This window comes from Mus caroli, chromosome 7, assembly GCF_900094665.2.
Source record: "Mus caroli chromosome 7, CAROLI_EIJ_v1.1, whole genome shotgun sequence".
NCBI classification, from domain to species: Eukaryota; Metazoa; Chordata; class Mammalia; order Rodentia; family Muridae; genus Mus; species Mus caroli.
Window position 1 is genome coordinate 47,099,065 of NC_034576.1, and position 20,688 is coordinate 47,119,752.

The 20,688-nt window shown below is 55.2% G+C and overlaps 3 protein-coding genes and 1 long non-coding RNA gene across 8 annotated transcripts; 2 read left to right on the plus strand and 2 right to left on the minus strand.

Annotated features, from left to right (window-relative positions):
- Nucleotides 1–1,380: 1,380 nt before the first annotated feature.
- Nucleotides 1,381–13,919, plus strand: Slc17a7 (solute carrier family 17 member 7). Of its 2 annotated transcripts, XM_021167009.2 has the most exons (13): nt 1,381–1,608; nt 6,223–6,475; nt 7,013–7,087; nt 7,319–7,437; nt 7,713–7,827; nt 7,904–7,991; nt 8,156–8,242; nt 8,340–8,482; nt 9,330–9,479; nt 9,612–9,744; nt 10,446–10,556; nt 10,914–11,041; nt 12,520–13,919. In XM_021167009.2, the coding sequence occupies exons 1-13, from the start codon at nt 1,547–1,549 to the stop codon at nt 12,811–12,813; spliced, it is 1,758 nt and encodes a 585-aa protein (XP_021022668.1). In that variant the 5' UTR covers nt 1,381–1,546; the 3' UTR covers nt 12,814–13,919. The 2 variants fall into 2 exon arrangements, with proteins under 2 accessions (XP_021022668.1, XP_021022669.1); XM_021167010.2 differs by lacking the exon at nt 7,013–7,087 and having other exon boundaries at nt 1,384–1,608.
- Nucleotides 3,048–5,350, minus strand: LOC115031559. The gene is made up of 3 exons (XR_003837232.1): nt 5,262–5,350; nt 3,514–3,763; nt 3,048–3,398 (listed from the first exon to the last, which is right to left on the minus strand). It is a non-coding gene; the product is annotated as an uncharacterized LOC115031559 (long non-coding RNA).
- Nucleotides 13,919–19,613, plus strand: Pth2 (parathyroid hormone 2). 4 transcript variants are annotated; one of them, XM_021167014.1, is made up of 5 exons: nt 13,919–13,937; nt 17,995–18,093; nt 18,192–18,286; nt 19,064–19,194; nt 19,373–19,547. In XM_021167014.1, exons 4-5 carry the CDS (start codon nt 19,067–19,069, stop codon nt 19,545–19,547), a joined length of 303 nt encoding a protein of 100 aa, XP_021022673.1. In that variant the 5' UTR covers nt 13,919–13,937; nt 17,995–18,093; nt 18,192–18,286; nt 19,064–19,066. The 4 variants fall into 4 exon arrangements, with proteins under 4 accessions (XP_021022673.1, XP_029335967.1, XP_021022674.1 ...); XM_029480107.1 differs by lacking the exon at nt 13,919–13,937 and adding an exon at nt 14,192–14,224; XM_021167015.1 differs by lacking the exons at nt 13,919–13,937; nt 17,995–18,093; nt 18,192–18,286 and adding an exon at nt 18,768–18,964 and having other exon boundaries at nt 19,373–19,613.
- Nucleotides 14,126–17,362, minus strand: Gfy (golgi associated olfactory signaling regulator). The gene is made up of 5 exons (XM_021167011.1): nt 17,254–17,362; nt 16,538–16,683; nt 15,282–16,444; nt 14,850–15,023; nt 14,126–14,402 (listed from the first exon to the last, which is right to left on the minus strand). Exons 3-5 carry the CDS (start codon nt 16,423–16,425, stop codon nt 14,209–14,211), a joined length of 1,512 nt encoding a protein of 503 aa, XP_021022670.1. The 5' UTR covers nt 16,426–16,444; nt 16,538–16,683; nt 17,254–17,362; the 3' UTR covers nt 14,126–14,208.
- Nucleotides 19,614–20,688: the final 1,075 nt, after the last annotated feature.

Sequence of the window (20,688 nt, forward strand, 5' to 3'; positions counted from 1 at the left end):
ACGGGGAGAGAGACGGTGGGGAAACCAACACCCTGCTAAGGCATAGAACTTGGGATGCACTGGGAGAAGCATTGTCTTGGAGTGCTTCAGGGCCATTTTAGAGTTGGGGTTACCCCCAAGGGATGGGAGTGGAATTTACGGGTGGAAAGAGGACTTAGTGGGTGGGGACAGATCGTGGAGCCCGAGTGGAAGTCACTGCTGGGACACACATGGAGGAAGGAGTCAGACTCAAGGGGAGGAGCCAGGCACAGAAGTCAGAGACAGAACATAGACAGCAAGTATGTAGGACTCCACACATACTTGGGGAGCAGAGACAGAACTCAGAGGGAGGAGACATAGCCCAATTGATGGGGCCCAGACTCAAAAGAATATCATAGAGTCTAGGCAACCCGACATACTCTTGGGAAGTGAGGAAGGACACGATGGGGCACGAAGGGCAGTAGTAGTGAGCCTGGTTATAGCTAGCAGAGTTCAAAAGGATGGAAGGAGAAGGAGTTGAAACTCAGGGAGAGAAAGATGGGGTGCAGATTAAAAAAAAAAGTGAATTCAAGGGGAAAAGTGGAACCTGAAAAATGAGAAAGCCAGTCCAGTTCAGCGGCACAGCCTGTATCCCCTGTATGGCCAACAAAGAAAAAAGGGGGCCAGAGAGATGGCTCAGCGCTAATAGGCTGCACTCCAGAGGACCTGGGTTCAGCTCCAAACACCCACATGGCAGGTCACATCTCCTCCAATGCCAGTAGGCATACAAATAGTACACAGATATATAATATGTTAGCAAAACATGCATACCTAATTAAACTTTAAAAGAATAAACTTTTTTTTTTTTTTTTGAGACAGGGTTTCTCTGTGTAGTCCTGGCTGTCCTGGAACTCACTCTGTAGACCAGGCTGGCCTCGAACTCGGAAATTTGCCTGCCTCTGCCTCCCATGCCTGTGCCTTGAATTCACACAGATTCATAGCCTGCCTCCTGAATGCTGGAATTAAAGGTGTGTGGCACTCAAAAAAAAAATTTTTTTTAAAAGAAAAGAAAAAGAGTGAAGGAGAGGAAGCAAGCCAAAGGTCGAATGGGAAGAGAGCTCAGAAGCAAAGAGATCTGGGAAGAAGAGACTCAAAGAGCTTGGAACGTGCAGAGTATCTGGGGAGTGTATTATAGTGGGGAGCGAGGCAACTCGGAGTTCAATCCCAGGGACGCGGCCTTGGGGTGGACAGGTGGAGGCTCTAGGATGGAAGAGCTGAAAGAGAGAGGGGTCTAGCCTGCAAGCCAAGCCAAGAGAAAACTGGCCTAGCATCTCCAGGTAGCCTGTTGGAAGGAGAGGGCGGGTCCTTCCTACAAGGGGTGGGGCCTCCTTTGGTGGGCGTGGATGCCCCGCCCCGCCCCGACGCTGAGTCCGCTACAGCCCCGGGCAGCGGGCACTCGCAGCCTGGTTCCCCCCCGAGCGGAGCTGCGGGGCCGGGCCGGGCCGGGGCGGACCCCGGGATCCCGGACGCGGCCGCCCGGGCCCGCGGGCGGGGGGATTGGCAGGGGACCCGCGTGGGCACAGCCACCATGGAGTTCCGGCAGGAGGAGTTTCGGAAGCTGGCGGGGCGCGCCCTGGGGAGGCTGCACCGGTGAGCCTGGTGGGGTTCCTGGGAGGGTAAGGATGAGGATGCCCCCTTTCCATCCGAGAGCAACTGACAGAGGGAGAAGAGAGGCGACACCCAGGCACAATGTGGGGAGGCCCACCCATCTGTTCAGGATTCCGTCCTGTCAGTGCTGTCCTTCCACCCTGCCTAGTTCATCATCGTTCCCCCCCACCCCCCACCCCCGGTCCCCCGCACCTCGGGCTCGACTTTTCTTTGGGATTGTGTGTCCCTCCCTATTCTCTGGATCTCTGTCCACCTGTCTTCTCGGTCTTTTACTTTAGATATGTCCTCTCTCTGGGTTCTTCTTCCCACTGGGTGTCTGTCCCCTCTCTCTGATTAGGAGCCAATGCGGGCGGCCACTAGCTGTCCATCAGTCCTGACTCTGACTCTTGTATTCCCCTTCCTCTCTTCTTCCCTGGACCTCTGGTCCCTACTTTGATCTGTCTCTCTCAGCATCTCTGACTGTTCACCGCTATCTCCCCACCCTGGCTCTTTCCACCTCTCCTCTTTCTCAGGTTCAGTCCCTCGAGGCTTTTAATCTGGAGCTAAAGCGGATTGGGGCTGTTGGTTCTTGTCCTTGAGGGGGGTTAAGCTGAGAGGGGAAAACTGGGGTATCTTAGGTCCTGGGGGTGAGGGGGATGAAGGGAGTTTCAGGCCACAAAACCAAATTAATCTTGCGGGTAATATGGACTTCCCAAGGGATATGAGTTAGAACTTGGCGATATTTGCTCCCACCAAGGGCCATGATTCCAGTGACCCCAGTGTCCCTTGAGGTAGCCTGGACACCTCCCAGCCTCTCACCCCCAACCCCAGCTCTGGCTCCAAGTCAGAGAAATTACTCAGCTCTTGAGAGGCCTAAAAATATCTATCCACAGTGCAGGGAGGAGATGGCCTCGTGGGCATAGTGCCCTCCACACAGGGCCCTAGTCCACCTTTACATGTTCCTCAGACCATCTTACTGGGCCACCCGAGAACTATGCTAGTGATGGTCCAGCTTGCTGTACCTCACCTCCTAGATCCAAAGTTAACCCCACCCTCTAGTAACATGAGAGGGATGAGGTGGACAGAGGAAGGCAGGAAGGTGCAGTGTGTGTATGTGGCGGCGGCGGGGGGCGGGGGGGGGAGGCGAGCTGTGGAGGGGGGAGCTGAGACAGCTTCACCTCTTCATTTTCCAATTCCCAGCCCCTCCCCACCCTTTTTTCTCGCCTCCTTTCACGAGTTTCTCAAAATACACCAGCGTGAAGTCAGGGGAGCTAGAGAAAGATGTGCTGGTGGAGGGGGCTGGGAGGGGGTGACAGCAGGAGACAGGTGTTCCTCAGGCCCCCTCCCTTAGCCTCTCTATCTCCCCTCTGGGTCTCCAGTCTCACCTTCTCTTTCTGAATTCAGAGACCCCAGAGGCAGGAGAAGCAGCAGAAAATTGGGAAGGGGGGCAAGCATTTATTTGCAAACAAAATCCCGAGTTTACTTTGACAGTGGAGGATATTATTGGTACACAGGTCATTCTCCTTCCCAAGCTTCAAATGAGAGCTCAGAGCGATAGATGTTCCTGGAGATGAGTGCTGCTAGCTTATCGGGGAGGGGGATCTCTTGGACCAGGTAACCCAGGGTGACTTAGGACAACGTGGAGGAGCCAGGGGTCCTTGCTTCTTACAGTCAGGTTCCAGCATGGTATTGGTGGAGGCCAGGAGCAGATCAGGTCCGCAGAAGGAGTGTGACCTTGGACCTGGGAGATCTGCTTTTGGAGTCTCGGTTTCCTACCGTAGGAGACCAGCAAACTGCCAAGGCATAGGAAGACAGAGACGCAGGCAGTGGTCAGATACCTAGGGAGCAGTTGAGACCCGGTCTTCCTTTGGGGAAACGCCACCTAACCCAAGGGACGAATTCCCTCACCAGATCCTTGGCCTAGTTGGGGTCATCCAGAGAGGAGATGGGAGTTTTCTGTGACTCTTGCTATTTGAGACAGGATCTCCTGAAGCCCAGGCTGGCCTTGAACTCTTGATCATCTTGCCTCTTTCTCCCAAGTGGTAGGATGACAGGCTCACACCACCAGGCCACACTTGAACTTCCTGGCTTTTCTTTTTTTTAAATCTTGTATGAGACTCAGAATCCTGTTTGTAAAGCTTGCATGGCTTAGAGAAATCTGACATCAAATATAAATAACAAATATCAAAATTCAGGGGTTACACTCACACCTATAGTTTCAGAGTCAGTCAAATATCAGAAATCAACCCCCGGTCAATCTCCAGTCTCACTGGCTAATGCTGTATAGAGGGGAGCGGGGGGGGGTGTCCTTCACTCCTGTGGGGTTTACTCTGAAGGCTTTGAGTCCCAGCTCCTGGGGTGTGTTCCCTCCACCTTTCTTCCTTCTTTCTCTTGGTTACTGTCTAACCCCTCTCCTTCTATCCTTGGGACCCTCCCCCCCCCTTTTTTTTTGAGACAGGCTCTGGCCCATTAGCCCTGGCTGGCCTAGAACTCACGGAGATCCTGCCTCTTCCTTAAAGTACTGTGGTTAAAGGTGAGCAGCACCATACGGCTTGTTTTGTTTCCTTGAGACAAAGTCTGGTGTATCCCAGTCTGGCTTCAAATTCACTATATAGCCAAGCTGACCTTGAACTCCTGATCCTCCCGCCTCTGTTATGATCACAAATGTGTGCTAATATACCTGGCTTATGGAGTGTTGGGGACGGAACTCAGACCTTCCTACATGCTAGGCAAACATTCTACCAACTGGGTTAAATCTCTGCCCCGCCCCCTCACTTGTCTCACTCTGTAGCCCAGGCTGGTCTTGAAATTGCAGCAATCCTCCTGCCTCAGCCTCCCTGGGTAGCTGTGGCTGTCCTGGAACTCTCTGTAGATCAGGCTAGCCTCGAATTCAGAGATCCACCTGCCTCTGCCTCCAGAGTGCTGGGATTGGGATCAAAGGGTGTGCCACCACCACCGCCCGACTCCACCCCATTTCTTTCCTGCCCCTCCCCACCTCCTTAAGTCTCAGTATGGGGCTGTCGGTTGTGTTCTTTGGTCCTCCCCCCTCCCCCAGCCCGTCTGGCTGTTCTCTCCTCCCCCGTCCCCATCTCCCTCGCCTCCATCTGTTCTCGCCCCTTCCTGGGAGGCAGCCCGATCCCCTGCCTGCCTGCCTACCCGCCTCAGAGGGGCCACACAGAACACGAAATGTCCCCACACTCAGGCACTTCATGGCCTCAGATCATTTGTCCTCAGTGTGTCCTCATCTCTCCATTTTCTAGCATCAGAGGCGCTCTCCACTCTCCTCTCTCTGCTCTCCTCACGGCACAGCTGTGTCTCTTGCTGCCTGTCTGTCAGTTCCTGTGTTCTCGCCCCTGAGTCTCTACCTCCCTTTTTTCCTTTTTTCTCATTCTCTGGCCCTCTCCCTAGGTCTCTGTCATTTTCCCACTCTGCCTTTCTTACTCCCTGGGTCACTATCTTTTGATTTCTCCTCTCTCTCTCTCTCTCTCTCTCTCTCTCTCTCTCTCTCTCTCNCTCTCTCTCTCTCTCTCTCTCTCTCTCTCTCTCTCTCTCTCTCTCGTCTTCACTAGGTCTCCCCGCCCCAGTCTCTGGCTACTCCCCATGGTTCTGCCCCACTCTTCACAGCTCTTTGTCTTTCATCCCCACAATTTCCCCACCTCTCTGGTCTCTTTCCTCCTGCCTCCAGGTCAGGCTCTCCCGTCTCCAGCAGCCTCCCTCAGGCTGGGCGGCAGCCCTTCCATGAGCCCTATCCATCATCACAGACTCAATCCTGGATGCAGATCGGGCGGAGGCGAGAGTCACGCTGGGGAATGAATGCGCCAATCTCCCTACCAGGGCCATCTGTCCCTTGCCAGGACACCAGTTATCACTCCCCCTCCCTGCCCCCTAGGCTGAGTCTGAACTCCAGATTCCCCAGGGATGGATACTTAAGCCAGACGGCTGGATTCGGCACCCTGCGAGGGAGTCCCCAAACCACATATGTGGGAATGGGCTTCAGGCGGCTTTAGCTGGACTCAACCCCACATCTGGGGCCTGGAAGCAGGGCAAGGCAACCACAGGGGGAGATGGAAGGGGGAGGGGGTCGATATATATAGCCGAGATGGCTCGGAAGCATCTGCTCTGTTGACACCTTTGCGCAGGGCTCTCCTTTGTACCTTTGCTGACTCAAATAGACTCGGATCTGCATCTGCTGGAGGGGGCTGGGGACAGTCTTGGAGCCTTGCGGTGGGGGCTAGCAGGCACCTGCTCTTTGATTCTACGGGTTGTGTAGAATCTATAACTCCCTAGTGGGGAGAGATGAGAGAGGGCTGGGGAGAAGTCGACTGAAGATCTTGACCCCAGAGTTGAGGCAGGAGAGAGCCGGTGGCCTGGACTCCCGGGACTGGAAGGAATTCGGACTCAGATTCTGGGTCTGGCAAAAGACGTGGGTTTTGCCCTGCACTCCTGTGTCACAGGGAAGAGAGGGAACTCTGAGTTCTTGGATAGAGGGAGGGAAACACAGATCCAGAGATGCCTGCATCATAGTGAGGGCAGCCAAGCAAGGTTAAGCCTAGGACCCCTGTTGTCACCGGGAGGAGGGGCCTAGACTGCTGAGTCTTGCTTCTCGCTTCCCTGCAGGTTACTGGAGAAGCGGCAGGAAGGCGCAGAGACACTGGAGCTGAGCGCCGACGGGCGGCCAGTGACCACGCACACGCGGGACCCGCCTGTGGTGGACTGCACCTGTTTTGGCCTCCCTCGCCGCTACATCATCGCCATCATGAGCGGTCTGGGTTTCTGTATCAGCTTTGGCATCCGCTGCAACCTGGGCGTGGCCATCGTGTCCATGGTCAACAACAGCACAACCCACCGTGGGGGCCACGTGGTGGTGCAGGTAGCTGCTTTGGCGAGTCCTGCTCACTGTCCGTGGTCCAGGTTGCACTCCTTCCCAGTTACCACCCTTTGGTCCTGCCTTTCCGTGCCTCCCTACAGATCTCATCCCACTCCTGGCTTCCTCAGCCCCGCCCTTATATAAAGGAAGCTCCGCCTCCTTTCCATCCCAGATTGTGGAAAAGACAACACTAGCATTAGGTTTGCTACTGTGGCTGCTTTGAGACCTTCTAGCCCTTTTACTTCTGGCCCTGCCCCACGTTTATGTTCTCGGATCACACTTGAATAATTTCACTGCTATCTCAAGCTCTTTTCCAAATTCACCTCTGCCTATGTCCACCTGATTAGTTCTGGCCCACATCTAAAGCCTCGTCCAAGCTCAGATTTATGTTATTTTAACTTGGATATTACACAAGCTATGTCCTTGACTGGAAAAAGAAAAAAATAATCTTGGTTTGGTCTGTGGCTTACCTGAACCTTGTCCTTTGCTCTATTGTAATTGGGAACACACCTAATTTAGCTGCTTCTTGGCCCTGCCTAGACCCCATACAGGTCTGTCCACAAACAGGAGGCAGTCACCCCTACACTTGGGGATATTCAGGGAGGGGATACTGAGGTAAGCAAGCAAGTAGAACTGAGCTTCTAGGCAGCAGCGCCTGTAGCTAAAGTGGTAGGGCAGGCCCTAGCAACATAGAAGGGCGGAGATCCACTGAGCTCTGATTGGTAGATTTGGGGAGTGGGCGGGGCATCTTGTTGCTGATTGGCTGAGGTGCTAAGTCTATGGGTGCTGATTGGTAGAGGGTAGAGTCTGGGGGGCATCTAGTTTGATATGTATTTTGACCCACAGAAAGCCCAGTTCAACTGGGATCCAGAGACTGTCGGCCTCATACATGGCTCCTTTTTCTGGGGCTACATTGTCACTCAGATTCCTGGAGGATTTATCTGCCAAAAATTCGCAGCCAACAGGTACCGTTGTAGTGTCTCAAGTTGGCAGAAATTGGAGTTGTGTGTGGTGGAGCTAGAGGGTGTGGCCTTGGGTTTGGCTCTGGGAAATTGGGAGGGTCCTTGTTTGAGGGCATATCTTGGAGGCAGCCCCTAGTTCTGTTATACACAGGGCCTGATGTAGGCAGGGAGGGAAAAATTCTAGGAGCAGTGGGAAGGCTGGATGGCTAGTGCCACTCGAACACCTCACTATATCTGGCATGGCTAGACTCTTTTTTTCCCCCCACCTTTCTCAACAGGGTCTTTGGCTTTGCTATTGTGGCTACCTCCACCCTAAACATGTTGATCCCTTCAGCAGCCCGCGTTCACTATGGCTGTGTCATCTTCGTGAGGATCCTTCAGGGATTGGTGGAGGTAAAGCCTGCCCCATAAACCCTGCTTCCCTCTCTGACCACACCTCTTCTTGTTGACCTCTGTGCTCCCTCCCTAGGGGGTCACATACCCTGCTTGCCACGGCATCTGGAGCAAATGGGCCCCTCCCTTAGAACGGAGTCGGCTGGCAACGACAGCCTTTTGCGGTGAGAGGAAGGGGCTGGGGAGCAGCTCTTGTGTGAGGAGGGCTGAGCTAGGAGCTGGGATCTCAGTGTAGGTGCAGCAGAGATTTCAGGGCTGAGGGGCTGCTTTCCTGGATCTAGGAAAGACCTGGGACTAGGTCTGTTCTCTACCCTCATTGTCTCCTCAGGTTCTTATGCCGGGGCGGTGGTTGCCATGCCCTTGGCTGGGGTCCTGGTGCAGTATTCAGGATGGAGTTCTGTCTTCTATGTCTATGGTGAGGGACCCAGATGCATGATTCTGGGTGGCACTCGGGCTGGCTGAGCAACTCTGGATGTCACCCTACACCCATATCCCTGCTGACCCCCCCTTAGGCAGCTTCGGGATCTTTTGGTACCTGTTCTGGTTGCTTGTCTCCTACGAGTCACCGGCACTGCACCCCAGCATCTCCGAGGAGGAGCGCAAATACATTGAAGATGCCATCGGGGAGAGCGCCAAGCTCATGAACCCCGTTACGGTTGGTACAAGGCTACATGACTGTGTGTGTGTGTGTGTGTGCGTGCGTGCGTGCGTGTGCGCGCGCGCGCGCGCGTTCAAACCTGTGCAAAGACCCAGAGAAGATAGAACTGCCAAGCAAAAGGCTGGGGGCAAGTGGGGGCGGGGCGAGGCAGGAGGATTGCGAGTTCGAGGTCAGGCTATAAAATGAGTTCAAGGCTAGGCCAGGTATTTCCTGAAGCTTTGTTTCTCATCTGGGTTAGAGGTTTAGCTCAGTGGTCCATCCATCGTTTGCCCAGAATCGCCCAGTGAAGGGTGTTTTACAATGAAAAAGGATCTGCATAGAAATCCTACTACTAAAAAAAAAAAAAAAAAAAAAAAAAAAAAAACGAAGAGAAAAAAAGAAAGAAAGAAAATAGCTGGGCTAGATTCCATATTAGGTGGGATGGAGTTTAGGAATGGCAGGTACTACTAGGTGGGTGATTTAGAGCCACCCATGAGGCTTTGTTGGCAACAGCAGAGAGGATTAGAATGTGAATTTTTGCTAGCTATTGCTGGTGGGTGTGTCTAGACTTTGGGGGAGTAAGTGGTTGAATCGATGTTTTACTGGACTCGCGATTTATGGGTTATCATGAAACCTGAGGAGCCTCTGAGAGTCAGGACCCATCCTTCATCTTTGCAATGCAACCTGAAGGCTGCATTTTTAGAATTCCTAAGTTCTCAGAAGAAACGTGTGGCCCATTCTGGCCCATTCTCGAGGCTTCTGTGAAGTATCTTGGGGTCCCTAGTGGGACACAAAGTTCTCAAGTCCTGGTATCAGTCTTAGCATGGCCTGCTCTGCCCTCCCCTCCCCGCCCACCCCCCCACAGAAGTTTAACACACCCTGGAGGCGCTTCTTTACGTCCATGCCCGTCTATGCCATCATCGTTGCGAACTTTTGCCGTAGCTGGACCTTCTACCTGCTCCTCATCTCCCAGCCTGCCTACTTTGAAGAAGTGTTCGGCTTTGAGATCAGCAAGGTGGGGGTGCAGGAGTAGGGGACTCGATGGGGGTGAGGGACAGGGTGCCTGCGTCCCGAGGCAGGGATGGAGGAGGAGGTGGGGGTCACCCAATCACATCTGGTGTGAATGCCCATTCACCCGCTCTCTCAGGTGGGGCTGGTGTCGGCGCTGCCTCACCTTGTCATGACCATCATCGTACCCATCGGAGGCCAGATCGCTGACTTTCTGCGCAGTCGTCACATAATGTCTACTACCAACGTGCGAAAGCTCATGAACTGCGGGGGTGAGTGGGTGGAGCAGAGTACAAAGGGGAGGGCTGATGGGTGGGGCGAAGGCGGGGTCAAGGGCGTGGCTGACCAGACCCAACCCGAGTGAGGAAGGGCGGTGTGCAACAGTTTCACCAAGTCAGGTTTGCAGACCACAGTCTGGAAGGGTAGGCAGACCCGGATGGAGTAGAGAAGACGCTGAACTGGAAGGATGGGGCCCTCACGAGTCTAGGTGGAACCAGACTTAAACTAGGCTGGGAGTGGGGAGGGCTGTGGATGGGGGACCTGAGGAGACAGGCGACTGGGAAACAGGCCATGGGTGCGGACTTGGGAACACCAGGCTGTGAGTGGGGACTTAGCAAGTTCAGCTGAGAGTGGGGTTCAGAAGCGATGGAGACATGAGTGGGGTCTTGAGCTTCCGTATGAGAAGTGTCTCTTGAGGGTTCAGAGATGAGGTATTGGGTCCTTACTGAGTGGCCTAGTCAGAAGGTGGGGTCACAGTGGACGCTTTGGAGGCAGAGCACCAAAGGGCATGGATCAGGTTGAGTCTTGGGGAAGCAGGACCCAGTCTAGTTTGGTGGAACCAGGGTCAGGTCTGCTGCAGGTCAGAGTGACTAGAAGGGGTCAGTAGAAGGGGGTCGGGGTGAGATCAAGACTGTCATTGGCGAGGTGGCCAACGGAGTCACAACGGGCACTTGGGAGACATGACCCTCTTCAGGTTTCGGGATGGAAGCCACGCTGCTGCTGGTGGTCGGATACTCGCACTCCAAGGGCGTGGCCATCTCCTTCCTGGTCCTGGCTGTGGGCTTCAGTGGCTTTGCCATCTCTGGTGAGAACCTCAGATAGGCAGTTTGGGGTACTGGAGTCAGCTCGGGCCCTGGGAACGAGAGAAATGTCTCAACAGTTAAAACCCTTGCTGCTCTTGCAAAGGACCCGAGTTGGGTTTCCAGCATCTACCATACTTCCAATAACTCCAGCTCTGGCGGATCAGGCGCCCTCTTCTGGACTTTACGGGGACTGCAGGCACACGTTCACTTCCCTGCCTCACCCCCTATACACATTAGTAAATATAATTTTTGAAAAAACGAGTGTCTCAGAAGAGCAGGGGATGGGGTGGATGTAGCACTTCAGTGGGTTATCTGAGGTGGGACTTGGTATGATGTCTGCTACCTTGATACCCCACCAGGGTTTAACGTGAACCACTTGGACATCGCCCCTCGCTATGCCAGCATCTTGATGGGCATTTCCAATGGCGTGGGCACACTGTCTGGGATGGTGTGCCCCATCATCGTGGGTGCAATGACCAAGCACAAGGTTAGCACAGCCCTCCCAGAGTTTGCCTGGAACCTTCTAGATTCCCAATGTTCCTTAGTTCCTTACTCTTCTTCCTCTCTCTCTCTCTCTCTCTCTCTCTCTCTCTCTCTCTCTCTCGTTTTTCGAGACAGGGTTTCTCTGTATAACCCTGGCAGTCCTGGAACTCACTCTGTAGACCAGGCTGGCCTCGAACTCAGAAATCCGCCTGCCTCTGCCTCCCAAGTGCTGGGATTAAAGGCGTGCACCACCATGCCCGGCTTCTATCTTTTCTTTTCTTTTCTCTCTCTCTCTTTCTTTCTTTCTTTCTTTCTTTCTTTCTTTCTTTCTTTCTTTCTTTCTTTCGATTTATTTATTATGTATATAGCATCTGTCTGCATATATGCCTGGAGGCCAGAAGAGGGCACCAGATCTCATTACAGATCGTGAGCCACCTTGTGGTTGCTGGGAATTGAACTCAGGACCCTCTGGCAAGAGCAGCCAGTGTTCTTAACCGTTCCGAGCCCCTCTACCCTTTCTTTCTCACTCTGTTGGCCTTGAGCTCATAGCCCTGGCTGTCCTGGAACTCACTCTGTAGACCAGGCTGGCCTCGAACTCAGAAATCCACCTGCCTCTGCCTCCTGAGTGCTGGGACTAAAGGCGTGTGCCACCACGCCTCTTTCTTTTTTTAACTTCTAATTTATTTCAAAGATTTGTTAGTTGATTATATGTAAGTACACTGTAGAAGTCTTCAGACACTTTTCCTTCTCGCTCCAGTCCCAATTGCTCGCTGTCGCTGTCTTCAGACACCCCAGACGAGGGCGTCAGATCTCATTATGGATGGTTGTGAGCCACCATGTGGTTGCTGGGATTTGAACTCCTGACCTCTGGAAGAGTTGTAGGTGCTCTTAACCCGCTGAGCCATCTCTCCAGCCCTGCTCAGAGATTTTCTTTTAGCTCTTAAAGAAAATCTATGCTTATTAATTAATTTATTTTTATTAACTTAATGTGTGTGAGCTAATTTGTGGCATGGGATGTGTGTAGAGGTCAGGACAACTGTTGGTTTGCTTTTCCCATCATGGTGTCTCAAGGACAGAGCTCAGACATTCGGGTTGGCAGCTCTGTTCTCACCAACTCCATTTTTTCCTCCCCTTTGGTCTGAGTCTCACTCTGTAGACCAGGCTGACCCCGAACTGACAGAGATCCACCTGCCTCCGCTTCCTGGCTTCCTATTCGTTTTAAATGTGTGTATTTGCATGTGAGTGCTGAGCCTACAGAGGTGACTGTGAGCAGCCTCGTTTGGATGCTGGGAACCAAACTTGGGTCTCCTGCAAAAGCAAGCAGTAAGACCTCTTTAAGCTCTGAGCCACCTTTCAGGCCCCAGTATCTGTATTTTTCAAGCCGTGTAGCCCATGCTGGCTAGCCTCCGGCCTCACCCTGCAGAGCCCCGGAACTGACAGGTGTGCATCCACCCCTCTCTGATCTGCCTTGTCTGCCCCCAGACGCGGGAGGAGTGGCAGTACGTGTTCCTCATAGCCTCCCTGGTGCACTACGGCGGTGTCATCTTCTATGGGGTCTTTGCTTCGGGAGAGAAGCAGCCGTGGGCGGAGCCGGAGGAGATGAGCGAGGAGAAGTGTGGCTTTGTTGGCCACGACCAGCTGGCTGGCAGTGACGAAAGTGAAATGGAGGACGAGGCTGAGCCCCCAGGGGCGCCCCCCGCGCCGCCTCCGTCCTACGGGGCCACACACAGCACAGTGCAGCCTCCGAGGCCCCCGCCCCCTGTCCGGGACTACTGACCACGGCCCCTCCCACTGTGCGGCAGTTTCCAGGACTTCCACTCCATACACCTCTATCTAGCCTGAGCGGCAGTGTCGAGGAACCCCACTCCTCCCCTGCCTCAGGCTTAAGATGCAAGTCCTCCCTTGTTCCCAGTGCGGTCCGACCAGCCCTCTTTCCTTCTCAACTGCCTCCTGCGGGGGTGAAACTGCACACTAGCAGTTTCAAGGATACCCAGACTCCCCTGAAAGTCGTTCTCCGCTTGTTTCTGCCTGTGTGGGTTCAAATCTCCCCTCTGAGGGCTTTGTTTGGAGGGACAGTTCAACCTCTTCCTCTCTTGTGGTTTTGAGGTTTCACCCCTTTCCCCAAGACCCCAGGGATTCTCAGGCTACCCCGAGATTATTCAGGTGGTCCCCTGCTCAGAAGACTTCATGGTCGTCCTCTATTAGTTTCAAGGCTCGCCTAACCATTCTGCATTTTTCCAAGCTGGTTTAACCTAACCACCAATGCCGCCGTTCCCAGGACTGATTCTCACCAGCGTTTCTGAGGGGAAATGGCGGTTTCAAGTCTCCCCCACCCCTTTTCTTCCCTCGTCCCCTCACCAGCACACTTTGCCGGGCCTTGTCCTTAGCTTAGTACAATCAATGTCCAGGGAAATGGCCAAAATGGCTCTGCTCACCCTGTGCTCTTTTTCTGACTCAGTTTTCAGGTCTCAGTAGTGGCTGCTCAAAGCTATTAATTAATTCAGCGGCTCGAGGCCACCTCTTCCTCCCCGTGGTGGTTTCAGGATCCCCCTCGCCCCCCCACCCCCAAATCCTTGCACTTTATTCTCCTGGGTGGTTCCAGACCACCCTCGGTTTCTCAGTGGCCATTTGTTGTGTGTCCCTCAGGGGCTAAATGATTCCAAATCTGGGGTGCTTCCCCTCATAGACACCGCTCTCTCAACGTAGAAATCTGGGTGGGTGGGGGGAGGTGTGTGAGAGAAGTTACAGAATCCCAGGAAGGGGAGCGGGGCTGGGAGGAGAGGGTTGTTCCTGGGGCAGGGTCTTGGTGTCTTGGTGTCTGTCTCTGTGACGTAAACCCTGCCCTGCCCCGCCCACTCCCAATAAACGCTCTGGTGTACGGATCGCGTGCTGTGGCCCCGGTGGGTGTGCAGACCCCGGTCTCTTCCTGCTGCCCTACGCTCGACCCCCCAGTCCCCCCTGGCTCAGTCGGACCCCAGCCCTCCGCCACCGCCCGGTCTGCACCCCAGTTTCTCAGCTGCCGGCTGCTCTGGGCCGCGCCTCCCCTCGGCCCCGCGGCCCCGCGGCGCTCGCAGGCACAGATTCCAGGGGTGGGCGAGGTGGTTTATTGGGAAGCCTGGCTCTGGGGTCCCGCTAAGGCATTGAAGCTGGGCCGGGTCTGCGGCGCGGTCCTCAGAAGAAGTTGGGGGTCAGTGCGGCGGGCGACAGGGCTTCCAGGCGCTGCGGCCCGCGGGGCGGAGGGGGCAGCTTGGGCGGCAGCGGGGGCGTGGAAGGTGGCGGCTGCGTGGCGATGTGGGAGGGCACCCACGCATCGGGGGCGTAGAAGTAGAGATCCAGCGGGTCCTTCGGGGCATCGAGGTGCAAGACTGCAAGGGCGAGGGACGCGTCAGGTGGCTGGCCGTGCGTGGGAGGGCTTGCAATCTGCAATCGTGTCCGTGCGTGCGTGCGTGGGGAGGGGAGGGGGGAGGTGGTGGTGGTGGTGGTGGGCGAGCCTCGATGGGGGGGTGTGGTCCACAATTAGGCGGGGCTTAACTGAGCAGAGAGGGTGTGTGGGTATAGGGGGGAATTTAGGCTCAGAGAGGGAGTGTAGTGTGTGTGTGTGTGTGTGTGTGTGTGTATTGGGTATCTGAGCAGTGAGATCCCGCCTCAGAGGAGGAGGAAAAGGAATAATTTCAGATGTAACGGGCTGGAGCCAGACCACGGTGGGGTCAGCCTTATACTTACCCTGGACAGGGGTGTGTGTTCTTTAGAAGGGTGTTCTAAGTCCCCTGTAAGGCCTGGATAAGGTCTTTCTCGGGCGAGCAAACACTCACCTGGTTCATCTCCGCTGTCCCGGAGCCGGTGGTGGGCAAAGGACCTGTGTCTGGAGGCTCGGCGGTAGAGGCACCACAGCAGCAGGAAGATGCCAATCAGCAGCCCTGTCCCCGCGAAGAACAGGCACAGAGCCCCACCGACGGAGCCTCGTGGGCGGCTGACCAGAGTCACCCCTGAGGAACGACACAGCCGTCTAACCTGAGCTGAGGACTTTCCTCCCTCAAACACGGGGGTCCAGACCCTGCCCTCATCCCTCAGACCCAGGAGTCCCAGCCTCACTCCCTCATACCAGGGATCCAAACCCAGCCCTTCTCCATCAGACCCAACTCTCCTCCCTTAGTTCCAGACTCCCCCACTTCATACCCAGGGATTCAGATCTACCCCTCCTCCCTCAGACCCAGGGCTCCAGTCTCAGCCCTCAGGCCCCTCACCCGTCTCCTTCACTCGCTCCACCACGATGATCGTGTTGACTGTGTCTCCTCCGCTGTGTCTCTGAGGGGCAGGTGCTACCTGATTGGGGTGCTCCAGAGGAGCGGGGGGCCCTGCAATCCTTGCTGAGGGAAGAGGGATATCTGGCCCTTTAGGGTCTGAGTTCTGGGGTACGTGCAGCTCTTTGGTCCCTGGGGATTCTGAGGTGGACAGGCCAGGGGTGGCAACTCGGGTGACTGCAGGGGCTTCTGGGCTGGGACTCAAGCCTGGCTCACTGGGAGTGGTGGCTTCCTCCCTGAAGGTTGTTGGCTGGGTGGGAAGACTAGAGCTGGGTTCCAAGTCAGAGGTCCTAGCCATCTCTGTTACATTTTGGTTGGGGGCTGTGGGGAATTGGGTTTGGGGGACATCAGTGGGATTAGAGTTGTGAGTGGTGAGAAAGACTGACTGTGGACTTTCTGTAGGATCAGGGTGGGTGGTTGGTTCCAGTGCAGAATTTAGGTGTCTGGTGGCACTGGGGTCATAGGTCTCTAGGGATTTGGAGCTGAGGACTTGGGTGGGTCTGGGACTTGGTATCTTAGACCCTTCACCAGGTGAGAGTTTGGGGGTATCTCTTTTGGAGATTTCAGGGGATTCATGGTGTAGAGTTGGTGTGGGGTCAGTGTATACAGATTCAGGAGACTCTGAGGGTGAGGTGTTGGAGGGGTTAGGTTTTGGGGTTTCTGGAGAGTCAGACGGGGAAATTCCAGTTGGGTCAGGTTTGGGGGTCTCAGGTTTAGCAAGTGTTGCTTTGGAGGGACTCATTTGTGAAGTACCCTGAGATTCTGCTACTGATGTGAGCTGGTCAGGAATGGGAGTCTCTAGAGAAAGAAAGGGGCTGGGGCTAGGGGTCTCCCTTAAGATTTTTGTGGAGATGTGAGGGGAAGCTGAGGGTGGTGTCTCGGAGTGCTCAGGAGGATGGCTTGCAGAGGATGCTGGGGTAGGTTGATCTCTAGTAAGATTTTCTAGAGTACCAGTGGGCATCCCAGAGGGCTGGAGCATCCCCTGGAGGTCAGAGACCACAGGCTGCCCTGGTGAGGGAGCTGCCCTGGAACTCAGACCATTAAAGAGAAAGAGGAGGTGGAAGAAGATGGGGCTGAAGGGCTGCATGGTTCTGAGACGCTTACAGCTGTGGAAGGAGTAGGTAGGAAACAGTCAAGGCCAAAGCATCTGGAGCCACGCCCACCCAAACACCACACCCACTCCCAGAGGCCACACCCACCGGCTCCCAGGAGGTCCCAGATCTGTCTAGGGACCCTGGCAAAAGCCAACAGCAGCTCCTTGGAGGCTGTGGGATGGTAACCGGTCACCAAGGATACAGGACTTCAGGGATTCCTGGGAGTGGTAGTGCGTTTTCCAGTGGGGTCCCTGAAAAATTGGGACAGGATGACACCTTTTCAAGGTCTCACAAATGTTAGATTCCACCTTCAGAGGGTGTCAGATGGCCAAGGGGACATAGGACAACCTTCTCCCAAGGCTCTTAAGAGGCCAGGACTGCAAAGGCTTTAACACCTGAGGACGATGGGAATGAAGAGCTGGGGCCCAAACTCAGAGGGAGGAGGAAGACTCCACAGTCCTGAGATACAAACTGTTGGGCTCTGAGTCTGTGTCTCTGGTTCTTGGCAGAAATTGGGTACTTAGAGATTTTGAATATTGGGGCCTACAAGCAGGGGTGAAGGGTTACAGGGGGAAGGACACGGGATCCCTGGACCACGGGCTAGATGATGTCTGGATCTTAGAGTTCAAGGGCTTTAAGAAATAGGGATGCGAGGTGTGGACTCCTCAACCTGATGGGGATGCAGACAGGACAGTGGGCTCAGGCCCCTGTTTACAGAGCTAGGGATCCAGTAACTCCATTGGTGGATTGGAGATGCAGGAGCGAGTGAGCTGGGATGGGACAGGGTCATCCGGAGTCACGGGGGGGGGGGGAGCTCTTACCTGTTCGGTGGTATCAAAGACAACAGCAGGTGATCAGCTCTGAACAAAGAGATAGGCAGGGAGTGCAGCCGAATGGCGCTGGATGGAACAGGCAGTAGGGTCCCAGAGGCACACAGGTGACAGGTGACGCACCTGACCCCCTCCCTGGGGAATCCTGAGAGCATAGCAACAGGCTGGGATTCTTAAAGGGACAGAGACATAGGATCTCATCGATAAGGTAGAAAAGGAAGTTAGAATTGAAGCAAGCTATGATCTCTTTGCAGTCAGGGTTTGGCATGGTATGACGGTACAGGCCTGTGATCCCTGCTCTCGGAAGGCACAGGCAGGAGGATTATGAGTTCAAAGCAAGCTTGGGTGACTTAGTGAGACCCAGGACAGCCTGAGCTACAGCGACTCTAAAACAAAAATAAAACCCAACGAATCAAATACACACACACAAAACAAACAAAACTATCAACCCAACAGACACAAAATCCAGCTGGGTGGTGGTGGAGCACACCTTTAATCCTAGCACTCGGGAGGCAGAGGCCCGTGGATCTGGGTTCTAGGCCAGCCTGGCTGGCCTACAGAGCAAGTTCCAGGGCAGCCAGAGCTACACAGAGAAACCTTGTCCCGAAATACAAAGTAAATAAGAATGAGTTCTGTGTCCTCTCCCACTCCCCACTCAAATCTAAGAATCTAAGTCCCTAGTACCTTTCTAGTCTAACCTCACCAGGCCATACTGTTCTCTTCCGACTGAAGAATCCAGGAATCCAGGCTTTCAGAACATAGAAGTGGGAGGCCCTGTCTGGACCACCTTTCTGTTTAGGATTCCAAGCTTGGCCCCTCTTCTCTGTGGAGGTAGGAATCCAGGGCCTGTTCCCTTGCCCATGATATGGGAAGAGGGTGTTGCTCTTTACCCCCACCCCACCCCTCTTTAAGACAGTCTTATTATGTAGCATACACAGGCCTCAAATCTGCAGTGGTTCTGTTTCTGCCTCCTGAGTGAACGACACCATAGGGTGGCCTTGGGAGCCCCCTTGAAACATGCCAGGTATGAATGGTTGGCCCTAATCTTCACCATGCCCCGGTGTCCATTGTAGGGACACTTTTCCCAGTGGAAGCCCAGGGCCTCCTGTGTCCCATTTCACGGTGGTGACTTCACCTGTTTGCACACTACCACTGCCTGCCTCTCTCTCTGTCTGTTTCTCTCTGTCTCTCTTTCTCTCTGTCTCTGTCTCTCTCTCGTCCCTGGCTCTCTCCTGACCAGCTCCTTTCCACACCCTCTCTTCTCAGCCTTCCTCTCTTCCTTCTTGCTTTTCCCTTCCTAGGCATCTTGTCTTTGCCCTTCTGTCTGGAGGTTATTTCTTCTCTGTCTTTCTCCCTTGTGTCCCTCTGCTCTCTTCCCTGCCTCTCTCTTGTGTTCCCGACTTGTGCTCTGATGGTCCCCCTTTCCAGTCTCTATTTTTATCCCTCTGACACACCCCTTGTGTCCACCTCTCTGTCTGTACCACCACCCCCCCTTCTTCAGTACTAGCTCTGGGTCCCAATTAGTTGGTGTTGGCCACGGCAGCGCAGGGCCCCACCAGGCTTCTCATTACCGCTGGCGGCTCCTAATGAGCGTGGGGTGGAGTGACCCCGCGCCCCCAGCCCGGCCTGCGTCACTGCCGCCGCGGGGGCTGTGAGGGTATATAAAAGGGGCGTGAGCATAGCTGCCTGAGCCCACTGCACGGTAGGGGGTCCCGCAGGAGGCTGGTGGCAGGGTTGGGTTGTGGGCCCTAGGCTTCTGGGCAGGATGGTGACATTGAGATTCTGGCCCCTGTATCCACAGGTGATGGAGACCTGCCAGATGTCCAGGAGCCCCCGAGAGCGGCTGCTGCTGCTTTTGCTGCTGCTACTGCTTGTGCCCTGGGGCACTGGCCCTGCCTCAGGTGTTGCCCTGCCCCTCGCTGGTGTGTTCAGGTAGGTGTGAGGTCCCAGATACCCAAAGAAGGGAGGAGAGACCCCCCCCCCAAAAGGAAGGCAAGATACCGCATGCGGAGAGTTGGGGAGGGCAGGGGTGCTTAGCGTCGGACTGCAGTCGGGACCCGCGGTGGCCTGTGGGGCCTAGCGCGCAATCACCACATCTCTCTTCCCCCAGCCTCCGCGCCCCCGGCCGTGCCTGGGCGGGCCTGGGTAGCCCCCTGTCTCGGCGCAGCCTGGCGCTAGCTGACGACGCGGCCTTTCGGGAGCGCGCGCGCCTGCTGGCCGCCCTGGAGCGCCGCCGCTGGCTGGACTCTTACATGCAGAAGCTGTTGCTACTGGACGCGCCCTGAGCCTAATAAAGAGCCTGTCGCACTGCGACTGCGCCTCTTTGCTGCGCCGCTCTCTTGTGTGTGTGTAGGGAGGGGGCTCCACAGCCTCAGTGCAACCCGGACCCTCCGCATCCTCGCTGGTCTCCGCCTTCTCCGGGTTCCCTCTTGGGTCATCTGTCTCGAGACTCTTGTCCTCTCTGGATTCCCTCGCCCGTGGGTCCCTGATCCAGCTCTGTTTTGGTCCGGTTTTTTTTTGGGGGGGATTATTCTTCCGAGACAGGGTTTTTCTGTGTAGCCCTGGCTGTCCTGGAACTCACTCTGTAGACCAGGCTGGCCTTTGAGCTTGAGAGCTTCGCCTGCCTCTGCCTCCCAAGTGCTAGGATTAAAGGCAAGTGTCATCATATCCTGCTGGGTCGGGATTTCATAACCTTTTTGGGCCTCGTGTTCATCAGCCGGGGAGGCTCCAGCAGTTCCGAGCTGGAACCGGAGAAGGCAACTAAGCAGAGCCCGCGGCTCCGGGAGGCGCAGTCCCCACCTGTTTATTCGGAGAGCCCGCGGAGCGAGCGGACCGCGCCCTGATTGGTCTGGAGAGGAGGGTGGGGTCCAGGAGACCGCCCTCCAAAATTTGCATTTTCTGGAGGCGGACCGAGTCCTCATTGGCTTTTATGCTGTGAGGGCGGAGTTGCCTCTTGCTGCTCGTGCTCGGTCTACCGCGCAGAAGCAGAAGCGGTTAGCAGGAGGCGACCACAGAAATCCGGGCTTCCGCGAGGCGATAATTAACGCCCCGAAATCCCGAGTTTTGACGGCTGTCTCCAACCATCAAACCGCCTTAGAGCTTAGGATGCGGCCAAAGAGCTCACCCATCTCCAAACCCTTCCTCTGAAAAGGCTTTTTTGGGACTACCACCCTCCTCCTGCATCCCCCTTTCCCTGCGGCCAGCGCTGGCCTGTCCTTCCGCACAAGGACCTGCTCAGAACTAGTTCCATCCGCCGCTCCACTCATGGCTGGAGTCTTGTTCTCGAGTGTCTGGACCTACCTTTCTCAACCCCCTCCTGGGCACTGGGAAGAACTTTTGGGCTGGAGCCCCAGGCTGACCTCTGAATTTCTCAGAGCCCGCCCAGGCTGCCAGCCTGCCCTTCCTAACTCTTCTTCCCATGGCCGA